General features: G+C 38.1%; 1 protein-coding gene across 3 annotated transcripts in view; it reads right to left on the minus strand.

The window, feature by feature from the left end:
* Positions 1–3,926: 3,926 nt before the first annotated feature.
* The window catches only part of LOC137999643 (dual 3',5'-cyclic-AMP and -GMP phosphodiesterase 11-like), a 44,935-nt gene continuing 33,861 nt past the window's right edge, over positions 3,927–15,000 (minus strand). For 2 of the 3 annotated variants that reach the window (XM_068845486.1, XM_068845484.1), the window contains 13 exons: positions 14,638–14,730; positions 14,505–14,555; positions 13,715–13,861; positions 12,131–12,238; positions 11,652–11,761; positions 11,029–11,116; positions 10,288–10,388; positions 9,599–9,676; positions 9,429–9,492; positions 8,056–8,214; positions 6,624–6,722; positions 4,994–5,036; positions 3,927–4,358 (listed from right to left, as the gene is read on the minus strand). In XM_068845486.1, coding sequence (XP_068701587.1) covers positions 5,007–5,036; positions 6,624–6,722; positions 8,056–8,214; positions 9,429–9,492; positions 9,599–9,676; positions 10,288–10,388; positions 11,029–11,116; positions 11,652–11,761; positions 12,131–12,238; positions 13,715–13,861; positions 14,505–14,555; positions 14,638–14,730 — 1,128 coding nt within the window. In that variant the 3' untranslated portion in view covers positions 3,927–4,358; positions 4,994–5,006. Of the gene's footprint in view, positions 4,359–4,909; positions 4,951–4,993; positions 5,037–6,623; positions 6,723–8,055; positions 8,215–9,428; positions 9,493–9,598; positions 9,677–10,287; positions 10,389–11,028; positions 11,117–11,651; positions 11,762–12,130; positions 12,239–13,714; positions 13,862–14,504; positions 14,556–14,637; positions 14,731–15,000 lie in introns of all 3 variants that reach the window. The other variant, XM_068845485.1, reaches the window with a different exon arrangement.

Raw genomic sequence — 15,000 nt, forward strand, 5'->3', positions numbered from 1 at the left:
ACGTCACAAAGTGTTTCCTTAATTTCCGGTCCTCAGGGAAAGATAAACAGCTGCCTTCAGCCTCACCAGAAAAATAAAACAAACTAACAACTGTAATTAATAACGTCATTGCTAGAAATAGGTAGCAAATAGACCACTTTCATAAATGGCGACCAACTTTTCATTCTTTTGTATTTATGGTAATTAGACCTACTGCCCTCGTTTTAAAACAAATATTCTAATGAAATTTGCTCGTCGACGCGAGGTTAGTAGGGCTTACTAGCATTAAAACAAAAGAATAATTTATTTGGCCGCCATTATGAAAGAGGTCTATGCTCCCCTAAACGGGAAAATAACTTTAAACCACAGAACATACTGTTTACAAGAAAATAACACAAACAGCGGTGATAAACATTGTATTCCAACGCATTTTTATAAAACTTGACGTTTCGTATGCTAGTCAACACACATTTTCAAAAGTGACCGTTACAATTTTTAAAAACTATATATATATATATATCGTAAACAATAGGGGTCTGGAACCTAGACTGAGAAAAATGATCTGCAGCAGTACGTGTCTAGACATAATGAAAAGTAATAGCTAAAACAGCAATAACTTCTCACTACTAATATTTACATTAAGGGAAGGCTTTAGCTCTTGAATGAACAAAGTCTCCTTAACTTTACAGTGAAAGTCAGTTTTTCCGGACGCTAAATCTTTCCATACAAAGATCGCTTGAACCGATCTCAGAGGTCCAAAGTCGTCTATAAAGCTGCCTGCTGGAACTGCGATGAATTCTACGTTGGCAAAACAAAACGAAGACTCCACGACAGAAAAACAGAACATTTCAAGGCCCTATCTAAAAGTGACCATTCATCAGCCATTGCTGATCATGTGAAAACCACTGGCCACGACATTAAATGGGATCACTTTGACATTTTAGCGTCCGGAAAAACTGACTTTCACTGTAAAGTTAAGGAGACTTTGTTCATTCAAGAGCTAAAGCCTTCCCTTAATGTAAATATTAGTAGTGAGAAGTTATTGCTGTTTTAGCTATTACTTTTCATTATGTCTAGACACGTACTGCTGCAGATCATTTTTCTCAGTCTAGGTTCCAGACCCCTATTGTTTACGATATATATATATATATAGTTTTTAAAAATTGTAACGGTCACTTTTGAAAATGTGTGTTGACTAGCATACGAAACGTCAAGTTTTATAAAAATGCGTTGGAATACAATGTTTATCACCGCTGTTTGTGTTATTTTCCTAATGAAGCTACGATGGCCTAAGAACAAGAGTTTATACGATACTGTTTACAGTCAAAATTCAATGAAAGCGTTTGAATCGGAAAGAAATGAATGTCAAAAACGCTTGTTTTGGCTTTCAAATTTCCCGGGCGCCGACATGTTGAATAATTGTCACTTGCAGTGGTTGCCCTATTGTTCTGACACAATAGGTCAACCACGACACGTCACAATTATTCAAGATGGCGGCGCCCGGGAAATTTGTCAGCCAAAACAAGCCTTTTTGAAATTCACTTTTTCGGATACAAACGCTTTCATTGTGAAAAGTTTAAACAATTTGGATTGTAAACATTATGTTCTGTGGTTTAAAGTTACTTTCTTGTTTTAGTGGAGGTTCCTTTGAAAAGGCGCTGCATGTTAATATTAGGCGTGCATTAAATTACGCGTATTTGTGGATAGATGTCGAAAGTAATTAGCGAATTGCTCTGGGTTAGAGCGGTTTTCAAATGAGTGTCGTAAAACCAAAACCAAAGTAATTACTTTGGCCGATCAAAAAAGACGGAGACAATCCGTTAAACCAATCAAAACTCGAAGTAATTACACGTAGCCGGCATAAAGCGCGGGAAAATGTGCACGCGCGAGCCACGATTGGTTTTGGTTTCACTTCTGATTGGTTGAAAAAATGGCGCGAGAACTTTGAACCAATCACTCAGTAAAGTAATCATAAACCAAAGCAATTCGCTAATTACTTTCGACACTCAATTGAAAACCGCTCTATGATTACTTCACTCAGTGATTGGTTTAAAGTTCTCGCGCCATTTTTTTCACCCAAGCAGAAGTGAAAACAAAACCAATCGTGGCTCGCGCGTGCATATTTTCCCGCGCTTTGTGTCGGCTACGTGAAATTACTTCGAGTTTTGATTGGTTTACCGGACTACCCCGTCCTTTTTGATTGGCCAAAGTAATTACTTTAGTTTTGGTTTTACGACACTCGAATGAAACTCGGTCTATGAGAAGAGAAAGAGGACAACTCGGGAAGTAAAACTTGAATACATCTCACTAATTTCACTCGAATTCGTCAAAAGACAGACAGACATTCACAAACTCTTCACTTTTTTGTTTACAATGATTTTCATTAAATAGAATTCCCAAAAAGGTGATGGCCATTGCATTCCAGTACCAATGAAAAGGACAGTGAACAGTTGCTCCAGTGATTACATTTGAACTCAGCCACCAGCACTGTAAATTGGTTCAACAAATTACAGAAATTGTTGGCTTGGTTTCCTTGTCTGCAACCCGGAGATGAATTTACCATTACTTTAACTAAACTCGTAGCTCTAGTGTTAACGGAAAAAACAATGTCTTAAAGCCTTAAAGGCTACGTAAAGAAAACCTCTAAATCCAACAAAGAGTAAACTGTAAACCAATGGAAATAATAGCCGCAAACAAATTTGTTCAAAATTGAATTCTCTCAAAAGGTTGCGCTTGGCAAAACGCAGCTAGTTTGAAAAGAAACGGCAGTGCTACCTTGGTGGCGTGTTTCAAACATGACAATTTGGAAGCATCAATGTTAGGGGGGTGACACACAAAAAGCAAAGGAAATGAGTCATAAATATAAAGCTTCGACTATCTGAATGATTTTGGGTTAGATTAAAGCGATATATATTGTTGAAAAATCCAAAGCTATCTCTTAAGGGGGTTGGCGCAGTGGTAAGATCTCTTCCTTCCAACCCTAAGGTCCCGGGTTCCATTTCCGGTTCTGCCGAGAATGGAATATTTGGCGACCTTCTTTCCCGCTGAAGTTCACTCAGCTTTCCATCCTTCCGAGGTCGGTAAAATGAGTACCAGCATGCATGGACTGCTTAGAAGCGGCTGCAATTTGCGCCTGTATATGCTTCCAGTCCGTTGGGGGTAAATTGATCATTGTAAAGCGCCTTTGAGACTTGTGATAAAGGCGCTATATAAATGCACCACTTTACTTTTTACTTTACTTTTCGTGTTAATGCACGAGTAATGTAAACAATCTTCGCACTGGTGAGTCGTAGTAATAAATTGGGTAAACCAGGAACCTGTAATTTTAAATCTTGTACCGGTAACTGCCTAGGTTCACATGTAACACAAGTAATGGAAGATTCACGGAAAACGGAATTTGAAATGTTCTGCAGTGGCATTTGAAGGTAAAATAGGTATTTGTAGACTTTATGGGAGTGCCTCATCACATCTTCATGTCCCAGCACTCGGCTAAAGTAGTTCGTTTCGCCCAAAGCCTGTCCGTCCGTTCTGCCTATACGTAATAACAAGACCAAAAAGGCCATTTCCGAGTTCACGTCTGCCTTCTCTTGAAAGCAAGTCTAAGTACCGTGTTTTTGCGATGGTAATCAGTTCTACTCTAGTTATGAATGAAAACTAATTTTCATAAGAGAAACTTCGCACTTAGACACGCTTTGAAAAGGAGGCGGACTGAGATATGAACTCGGAAATGCCTATTAACTTTTATTCTTTTCAGATCGGACGAATGGACTTAAATTTGGGGCGAACTGGTTTTTAGTTCTGGCGAAACGAAAACAATTCTCTGTTGCGATTGCCAAAACTATTTAAGTCCTGGTTTTAAGGCACTCGATTAGGCACGCGGCCGTATTAATTAACAAGTCTGCACCATTGAAGGGACACGAACACACTTGCAGTTTGAGGCAAAAAGCAATAGTAAAGATGGTTTATTTAGCCTTTGTCCATTTCACTCTAAACCTTCTTTAATTCCCATTTATACTTTACAGGTCACTTGAAGACAAGATGCACTGCTAACGATGTTTATTACCGACCACACTAGAACATTAGCAGAAACAGAATACTTTTAATCCGCCCTTTAAAGACTTAGTATTGTACACAAAGCGAAATCTTGCGGGATCATTTCACTATGCAACGAAAAATAACATTACTTTTTACAACCACACGATTGGCTACGATCTACCGCACTGTGGAAAATTCGATTCGTGGATACTTTATCTACATGGATTGCTTTTTAGAACATACAATAATAATAATTATCCTATTTATCGGTTGCATGAACGAAATGTTACCACAGGTCCCTTAGAACAATACAATGCAAGTCCAGATTCATTTCCCATAAGAACCTGAAATGCAATCCAGGAAAGAATTCTCAGAGGCAAAATGGACAACAAGAAACAAGCTGTTTCCAGCACTTGAGCAACGAATGATTAATTTGACAACAGTGATGTCTCAATGTGCTCTCAACAAGACAAGCCATCAAAGACCAAGAAAAGGTTAAAAGAAAAACCAAACAATTGTACTCTATAATAACAATTCATAGAATTTTCTTCGCGTGTTAGAGTGAGAGGAAAGTGAAAATTATTTTGGTTATCGTTTTCAAGTTGTTGTTATTGCTTTAAATTAATATTAACCCTATTTAAATCAAAGTTATCGTCAATTTTTTATTATTCTTGTTAATATCACCATGGTTATTATTAGTCAAAGAAGTCCTCGTTAGTTTTAAATTTACTATTAATTATTGAATTTAATTTATCCTCATTCAAAAAAATAATTATTAATAATTATTTGGCAATATTAATAACAAACAAACTGACCATGATAATGACATGAACTGCACAGCCAATATATTTTATTTGTTTAATTTATTTTAATTATGAGTGAAAAGTTCACATACCTAGGTAAAACCTATATCATGCATGCACATCTCAGCTAAGGCTATACAAAGACAAGAACAAAATAATGAAGATTCAGTATTTACATTACTTCCAATCTCATCTCTTTCTCCACACGTGATTTTCAATCTGCAGAAGCAATGTGAACAACGATGGTTGAAAACTCCGCAAAAAAAAATGAAACATGTGAGCTGGATAAATGACAAGTCACGTGGTTCCTTGGTTCTTTTTGGGTAACGACGATACTATAAACCTCAGACCACATTTCACAACCCTAGTACGTGAAATTCTGTGGGATGATGAGCTAAATATTTAACAAATAGATTCCATGTTGCCGTGCGTCTGTTCAGTCATAGATCACAGATGACGTCAAAATGTGGTAAGAACAAAAAAGTGGCTCACGAGGCGACAGCCGAGTGTGTCACTGACGTTCTTAGAACATTTTGACGTCTTCTATGATCTATTACTGAACAGACGCACGGCAACATGGAATCTATTTGTTATATATAATAAAGAAGTAAACTTTATTTGCATAAAAGCTGGTTTATGATGGTGACGTCAATCGTGCGTCTGTCCTCTAATAGATCATGGGCAAGAACCAATCAAAATACGAGAATAACTTGGGTTACTATATAAATCTTATTAGATGTTTTGGTGTGTAGTACCATTGAGTGTTTTTATAAGCTGTACCATATTACAATACTCAGCGATACTATACAACAACACACCTAATAAGCTATTTATTATCTAATTTTTTTGCACTTAACTTGAATAGAATAGGCCACTTTCGATATATTAAAATTGAGTCCTAAACAAAAGTCTTTATCTCCAGACTCTGAGGGATAAATATAAGGACTTGTACGAGTTTATCCCCAGAGCCTCGACATGATGCCTTTTGTTAAGGACTGACTTTTAATAATTTTATATTGAAAGTGGGCTACTGTAAACAGCCCAGAATGTGACAGATTTGTGCGTGACAAGCATGGGCAACGTCAGCACTTACACAAGTTCTCTACTGTGGCTCATCAATATGAGGAACACTGAAGCTCATCAACATGAGGGGCACTATGCGGCTCATCAACATGAGGGACAATGAAGCTCATCAACATAAGGGACACTATGAGGGTCATCAACATGAGGGACACTGAGGCTGATCAACATGAGGGGCACTATGAGGCTCATCAATATGAGGGACAATGAAGCTCATCAACATAAGGGACACTATAAGGGTCATCAACATGAGGGACACTGAGGCTGATCAACATGAGGGACAACTGAGGCTGATCAACATGAGGGGCACTATGAGGCTCATCAATATGAGGGACGATGAAGCTCATCAACATAAAGGACACTGAGGCTCATCGATATGAGGGACAATGAAGCTCATCAACATAAGGGACACTATGGGGGTCATCCACATGAGGGGCACTGAGGCTTATCAACGTGAGGGTGCATCAAATTTGCTATCTTTCTTGGCATCTGCTGAGTATCCTAGCAACCATTTTCCAACAGAAGACATTGTCTTATGTCAAGATTTTGCCCCAAAAAATGAGGCTCATCAACATGAGGGGCACGTTGAGGCTCATCGACATGAGGGACACTGAAGCTCATCAATATGAGGGACCCTGAGCAAAAATGCATCAATCAATCCTTAACTTTGACTGATTTAAGTTCAAAACACTAACATAAATTTTGTAAATAGTACTGTACATGTACCTCTGCTTTATGTTCATCAGCCAGCTTTTGCCATTGTCGTTTGTTTTCTCTACAGCCATCCTTGAGAGGTGAGAGTTTTGGACTCATTTGTGCAAAGGCCTGCAAAAGTGACAGAGATGTTTCTAACTGAACGTTGAAAACAACTTTGAAGCAATTGCCTTGATTTTGCAATTCTGACTTCACTACAAGAAGACTTCAATGTGGAATAGTTTGTCAGTCAATCCACTGCACAACATGACAGTAGATTGGATTCTTTACAATGCATTAACATTATACTGGGCTGCCTTATGGGAGCATTGGATTAAAATGCATTGTGCCACGCCAGACATAGATTAATTATTAGGTGTAAGCTTTGATTTTAAAATGCTAAGCTTTGTTGTGAAGTTTGGTAACCAACCTTTTACAGTCTTTAATTTTGTTTGTTGCTGAGATAATACAGCATTATCAAATTAATCGTGTTCAAAATATCATCCCTGAGCAGCTAGCGGTGTGGTGGTCAAGTGGTTACGTGACGGGTTAAATTAATCAACATTCTCAGGTTCAAGTTCTATGTCAATACAAAAATTTGGTTTTATCAACGGAGTTGAGATAAATGTAAATTGGCCACCGTAAGAATCTCTGTACGGTGGACAATTTACATTATCAACTCCGTTGATATAACCAAATTTTTGTATACTACTTCCCCACCGATGCAGCACCACAGTTCCTTTAGAAACTACCCCCTTCATTCTATTTCGATACCCTTGGGTTGTCTTTTCAAACAGTCCCACAATCCATATCAAGCTTTCAGTCTTCTAAATTAACAATAATAGTCAATTCAGATCAAATTAGCATTTTTGTGTACATCAGATAAATTCGGGGTAGAGGATGGATAGAACAATTTCTGACTTTAGCTCGTTCTCGTGTCACTTGAATGCTAAAAATTCCATTTAGTACGGTTAGTGATAGACCCACAATCCCACACTAAATTCTCAGCTTATTAGAGGCGAAAGACATAATGATATAATTGCGACCGTCTCATACATGACTATTTTTCCTGCTTCACAAAAGCATTACACACAGATGGCTCACTTGACTCTCTGCAACTCAAACTGTCTGGTATTTTGAAGAAAAGGAGTATCCACTTTTGGATTACAAAATTTGTTTCTATTTGTAGAGCACTTGTTTGAACATAGTTTTGGCACAAAGTTAACTCAGGGGGCTTACTTCAAAAATTACCGACAATCATTAAGGGGTAAAGAAAACAAAAACAAACAGTGAGGGTGGGGTGTGCAACATTATTGTACCACACCAAAATTAATGTTGACCTCACTATAAACTTAGAAAGACAAAAAAAACCTTTTCAAAAAGCTGCAGGCAACTATTAAACGTAAACAAACGCTCCCGTTTGGCCATTTAAAATAACTTTTTCCCCTTGCCCACAGTAACCAACCTTGTAGAGTGGCAAGCAAACAGAATCGATGAATCCAACTTGCATCTGAGGAAGCTCATTCTTCTTGCGTCTGTCCATCATTGCCATAGGTGTAGCTTTCAATTCTTGTTGCTCAAGGTCACCTTGCTGGAAGAATTCCTCTGCCACAAGTAGAGCAGTCTGGAGGAAAGAAAATGAATGACAAAAGCTGAAAACAACAGGTACAAAAGAAGTAAAGAATGCATGTCAGAGACGTATGACATTTATCACAATTTCCTATACTAATTCAAAATGTCCCATTATTACAAGTCATTCTTAAGAAGGTTAGTTGACATTCTATTTTATAAGAAAGCAACATGACCAAGAATAAAATTCCAATAATTATAACGTTAAAAATCATTGTGACGCCTCAATGGTACAGGATGAGTTTTTCCTTGTCAGTAATCTGTAATGCGTCGGCCAACAGTTTATCAGCAGTTGGCGACAGTTTATTGAAAGTCGACAGACGATCGAGGGAGCTGTTGTTCACTTTTATCGAAGTCTTCATGGAAGACAGAAGTACTATATTGATTATATTATACAGTCTGTGACTAACTTTTTAAGACTCAAAATGTTCTGTCTGTCTCTTAATGAGACAGAAATGAACAAGTTGATTAGCCCTTAATTTTTAGCAGACTGTATTCTACAGTTTGTCCTCCTATGTTAATAAGTTTGTTTTCAAGATTCAGAGATACCTAACAGACCGCCTTATCTTGGCAAGTACCTGTAGGTTACAACTTTCTTTCTTTTCAGTTTAATGCTACTCAAATCAATTAAGTTTTAAAATATTTTTTTGAACTAGAAAAAATAAGGAATATGGCTAATGAACTCAGTACTGTGAGCTAAATGTGTGACCAATGTTACCAATATCAACATTAATGAGTGGTAAAAAAAAGAGGAAAAGAAAAAACCAATTCACTGTGTATTTTCCTGTTTGATTTGATGTACAGCAAACAATTTACCCACAATACATAGCCCGTAGTTACATAAGTCTTAGGTGCAGGAGGTACTGATGCTCACCACACATAATAACCATGATAACTAGTAATCTCGGATTATTGAAGTGCCTTCAACACTCACTTTGGACGCAAAGGAAAAGGGTATGGAAAGAAACAATCTTATAGGACCAAACAATTATGAGGCGCACAATCGTCATTTGCGCAGATGACATATCAATGCACCTACATGTATGACGTAATTCATTAGATGGTGCTGAAAAAGCAGATGAATGAAAAAATGAAAATTTGCCAAACTGCACCCTATGCACAGGATACCCAAGAATAGAAATTGCATTCTCCTGATGTCAAATGCAATTATTATACTAACAATTATAATAAAAGTAATAAATTTCTCACCCTTCGCTGTACTGGCCAGGGTTTCGTGATTGCCGATAAATCACATGCTGTCATCATCATGGCCCTAGGGTGACCCAATCAAGGAAGAGATAATATTATACGCTGTATTTAAATGACAGGAAGTTTGGTATCAATTAAACTAATTTTTTATCACATAATTAAGTTCAAACCTTAAAAGTTCTCTGTTTTCAAGAGTCGACCAATCTTCACATCCAGCTTCAGTTTTCTTGAAGAATTCTGTCCTCTTCCTAGGCAAAGCATGTACATTTTGTACAATCAGAAAGTCTCAAACAAATGCCTGCTCATAAAGTTCTGTGATTTGTGAAAACAACAGTCATTCCATAATCTCTTTATTTCCCGTGTTTTTCCCTTAGTGCCCGAATGGTAAGACCATTGCTTAAAAATTTTCTGCTTGGTCCTGGTTATTTCAACATGAAAAAGTGAGATACTATCGCCTCAGATTAAAATTAAAATGTCAAATTGGTCCTCACACTTACCAGGACAATTTAAAAAATTGCCTCATATATATTGACACCAGAAAAAATCAGGCATCTTCCACAGGATTTTGAACCCATGACTGATAGTCACCAAAATTAATGTGGGTTGGGTTAAAATTTGCTACTCTGGCTAAATACAAATAATTTTCTTTCCATAACTTGTCGTGGCTGTTGGGTTCAGAATACTACGAAGTTGCTAAAAAAGGTTTCACTCCTAGCGTGACAGTTGCCAAAATTGTGTGGGGTTACTAATTCGTTTCTCTGGGTTAACTGAGTATTTGGCTCCTGAAATGATTTTGGTCAAGTTGATATCAACTATTACTTTCAAAACATTAGTTTACCATGATTATCATATGACTTACTGGAAATACAAGGCCAGATCTGTCGCAATGATGGCTTGCTCTACAAGCTTAATCACTGCGTTATATTCCTCGGCTGACAAGGATCCAAAAATTTCATTGCCCTTCAAGAAAAAAATTATCAAATTAGTCAGAAACAATTCCACACAGAAAAACTCATACCAAGTTATGCTATTAAATGAGTACTAACGCTTTGAACCGAAAACTATTAAACCCAAGTTCACTGATTCATTGATACCTCAATCAAGCTTCAAATCATACACGTATGGGGATCACGCTTTTTCTGTTTGTACCCCTAAGCTCTGGAATAATCTCCCAGAGCACATTAAATTTGGCTGGGTAATAACTAAACCCTTTGATACCCAAACCGGCCTAGACCAGCCAGACTTAGTATTTTACTATGTCTAACGCCAGACGATTTTACTCATGAATGGGTTTAACCCTTTTACACCCGAACCAGCCTAAACCGGCCGGAGAACCCCCTGGAGTCAAAAGGGTTAAAGAAAGGCACAAGGTGTTCGCTTCTGCTAGCCCTATTTCTCAAGAGTGCATAAAAAATATCCTTGCATCAATCTAAGAGAAACCTTTACTCTAATCCTGAGCCTGTTGCAACCTATTTTGGTGCCATCCTAGATACAAGTGCAACAATGCACAAGTCTATAAAAACATTGAAGGCCATATATCGCCATTCCAAACTGCACTCAAGGCTCAGCTAGCTTCCAAAGCAAATATCAAACCACATACCTGACTGTTAATGATCATAATACATTGATCAAAATGATGGTGTTCCATGGTAGAGGTGCTGTATAACGTTGCTAATGGCGTTGCGCTCCTGTTAATAAAAGTTTGGAGTAAGTACTCACTTGCACAGTTAATAGCCATGTCATTGTCAAGGCCATTACTAAGAATTTATAAAGTTAATTGAAGTTGCCTTGTAAGACAAGTAAGAAGTAGGGAGACCGGGTGGTGTGAGGAAAGATGCTAGGCGAAGGGGAGTCAAAGTAGCTGGGGGCAAAAACCTCATGCTACAATGTAGCCAAATCACCATTTGGGAATAACAGTCCACTTCCAAACAATAGCTTACAACAGTTAAACATGGTTTGTGTTTTCTGTAGGTGGGTTAGCATGAAATAGATGACCAACTACATGTCATAGTGGCAATAGCATCACACTGCGCAAGTTCCCTGCACTCAGGGCCGTTGCCACAGCCTGGATGGTGGAGTGGGATGTAGATGTGCAAGGAGAGGGGTAAGCCATTGAAGGAGAGGTGGGAAACTGATTGAAAACAGACTACTCTACAGAGAAGGACAGGAGAATGCAAGGGACAGCAAGGAGTCAGGAGGGGTGGCAAAGAGGTGACTACTTACTTAATCTGAAATGAGTTGTTTGTTCCCCTGTGATCAAGGTCATGTGATAAACAGGCCACCAACAAAGCAAATTTCTCCTCAGGACTAAATAGGTTGTTGAATTCTTCAACCTGTTGACAAAATAAAACCAAGACGCATTGACATTGGTTACCCCATGCACTGTCTGACTTTTATCATGCTTATAGCTATATAAGATAGTGTTTAATTATGAGGTCCTTGGAACAAAGCGTTGTCATTTGACAACCTCTCCTTTCCAACAATTGCTATGTTACTTAAGTGCTAGCTCATCAGTAACTAACCAGCAATCTCCTCCCCCCCCCCCCCCCCCAACAACACGTAAACTTCATTTTTTTGCCACTAACACATAGTTTAAAAGTTGCTTTGAAGTTGTTTCCTTACAACTAAAACAAGACAAAATACACTTATGATGGTTATAAATGCTTATAATGGTGTTCGACTACACACTGCAATGGAGATACCTTGAGAATAGTGAACATTGTCTGTGCAACATTAAATGCATGTCTCCAGTTATGATACATCACTGGTCTGTAGTTCTTCTTTACCGTTAGAATCCAGCGACAAAGAACCTAACAAACATCACAATTAATAGTGTTAATGTTATCTCTGAGTCAATAAACTTTCATTGAGTCCTTTCACAGCAACACATGAGCCCAACAAATTGATCTGCTCCCAACTGTGTGGCTTCATACATGTAGCTCAGCTGGTGGATCGGAGCACTGCACTGGTATCACAGAGGTCGTGGGTTTGAATGCTGTTAAAGCCACCTGGAGTTGTCAGGTATACATACATGTATATACATAAAATTAATAATACCGTAACTGCAATTAATAGAAATAGAGGATATTACATGGCCGCGCAGGGATACAAATTTTATGTTTGAGTGCTGAAAGTATCTCTCACAAGTGAGCGCTAGATATTGATGAAATGTCCAGATTTAAAACAACTTTTTTTTTTTCATTTCAAAATGATGAGAAAAGTGGTCACCAACCACTAAAACATGCATGTTGTGTAAAACCAGATATGAAAGTTATGAAAAGCAAATCATGATATTATTTTGCAATAACAATGTTAATGTAGTAGAGAAGCATTATACTGAAGCACAAAAGCACCTTACATGTACAATGAAGACAAAGCTCGCATGTTATTGGCTAATCGTGTTCGTTACCATGACGACACCTATATTCTCACATGTGAAAGATAAAAATGATATGTTCACTGCATGCGGTGAAGATATCAACATATGATTTTTTAGTAAAACGAGAAATCCTGGTATTTCATCAGTATCTATTATGATACATAAGGCTAACTCACGAAGTGAAAGTGATGTTGTTTCTCTAATGATAAAGCATGTTTCTGTTTGATCCCTTAACACATTACTTGTACATGTAACAGCTTTGAATAATCTTCTACCAAAACTGTTCATTGATTAGATAATTATGGGAATGTAATCGCTAGTTACGTTGTTGTTGTCCTTCAGTAGCATTTGGAGTAATGATTCCAAGTTCGAGTGAGGCCTAACACTTCTATCTAACACTTCGCAGTCATGTTAGGCCTCACTCGAACTTTGAATCAATTATGGGAATGTTTCTGCTTTCTTAGAGCCAATCTAATAAATTATATCTGTAGCACTGGTCCATGAAAATACAGGATGGTTTATACGGCATTTGTCGTTAAAAGTGCAGGGTGAGTCCTTGATACATGTACATTCCAAAATCTTATTTGGTGCTCTGAGAGGGGTTCCACAACCTTGGCAAGCACTCTTCAAACCACATGCCCCATGATATGTTTGCTGACTGTGATTTGAGCCCACTGTGTCTCGCACATTCCTTTCCAGTAATTCTGCTGTTCTTAAGTGAGACTACTCAACATGAAGTATCACGCGAGGATTCAATTCCTAAGTAACCGCCACACATGCTCAACAGAGTGAGTTTCAGCCCAGCGAACGCCAGTACAAAGGAGTCCTCTGCTAGCAGGGAATGGGCTCCTTTGCCCCCAACATACAATACAAAAAAAACAAACTTGAAATCACAACAAATGTTTACCTGGTAATCTACATTGAAATGTTCATGTAACTTGAGGTCTATCACCATTGCCAGTGTACTTAGGAGTGTGTCTTGGTCACAAATGGATGCATCATCAAAACTAAAGTCCAATAGTCGAAATGAACTGACCGATGGAAGAGGACAAGACTGCAAGAGAGAAAGAGATATTTCCATGGACTTTAAAAAGAACCCTTACAAAAATTTAATGGTACAGCAGCATGTCATCCAATAACAAATTTGTAACAAGGCCTTTAACCTTTCATAGATTGTTCAGGCTGATGAAGCTTTGACAAAAGAGCCATATCTGAACCAAATCTTCTATCACCCAGCAGGTTTCTTTCCCAGTCCTAGCACAATGTTTAACATGGTTGGTCCTTAAATTTTCCCAGGGAACTCCTTATAGCAACGTTTGCACTCACTTCCTTGCTGCCTTCTTCACAAGGTCATTTTGGCAGCAGTTATTTGTCTGTCCTTCTTCCCAACTTTTAAGTGCTCCACTGGTAGCTTTGCTGTGTCAGTACCTTTTGTGGTGGCCCCATTGCAAGGTTGCCATAGATACCCACTACCCCCTGGGAGATCAGCCCCAGGTTCTTCTATGGTTGATCACTTTAATTAATATTGCAATGTTCAAAATGAACCCTTCACTAATGCCAATCAATAATCACAATCTGAGTATAATGTGGACCATCATGTAACACTAGCATGTCAGGCTATCGGTGGTTCCAGTAATATCAAGACAATTCATGACACCACCAGAATTATTAAAATTCAGACAAACAAAAGTCAAGACCTTCAATTTGGTGGCTTCTTCAAGAGGAGCTGTGGCATGGTACGATAGAACCTGCAAGAACAAAGGCCAATGACCGCCATTAACAAGAAGGTTCATAAAAGACAGGAAACATACTTCAGAGAACATGTCTTACCTCCAGTGCTACCTTCTGTTTGGCCATAGCTTTGTTCACATTCTCATACATCACCGTATTGTGGATTGCCATACCACAGAATATTGCAAATGCCTATTTAAAAAAAGAGAAATGTAAAACAGGGGCTTATTGTCAGCCTGAATTACATACGCTTGTCGATCTGGGTTAATGCATCAAGCCAGCCAACTGGAAAGAAGCAACTATAGTAGGCAACTTACAATGAGTGGTAGAGGAAAATTTGGGGCAACTAAACTTTGGTTTTCAGAGTGAGATTCCCAGGGAAAAGTGGGAGCACTGGAGAGATTATCAGCATCATTAGCATCAACTTGATAGAAAACAGTGCTCAAATAAAATAATAACAAA

Source organism: Montipora foliosa, chromosome 4 (genome assembly GCF_036669935.1).
Source record: "Montipora foliosa isolate CH-2021 chromosome 4, ASM3666993v2, whole genome shotgun sequence".
Classification (NCBI taxonomy): domain Eukaryota; kingdom Metazoa; phylum Cnidaria; class Anthozoa; order Scleractinia; family Acroporidae; genus Montipora; species Montipora foliosa.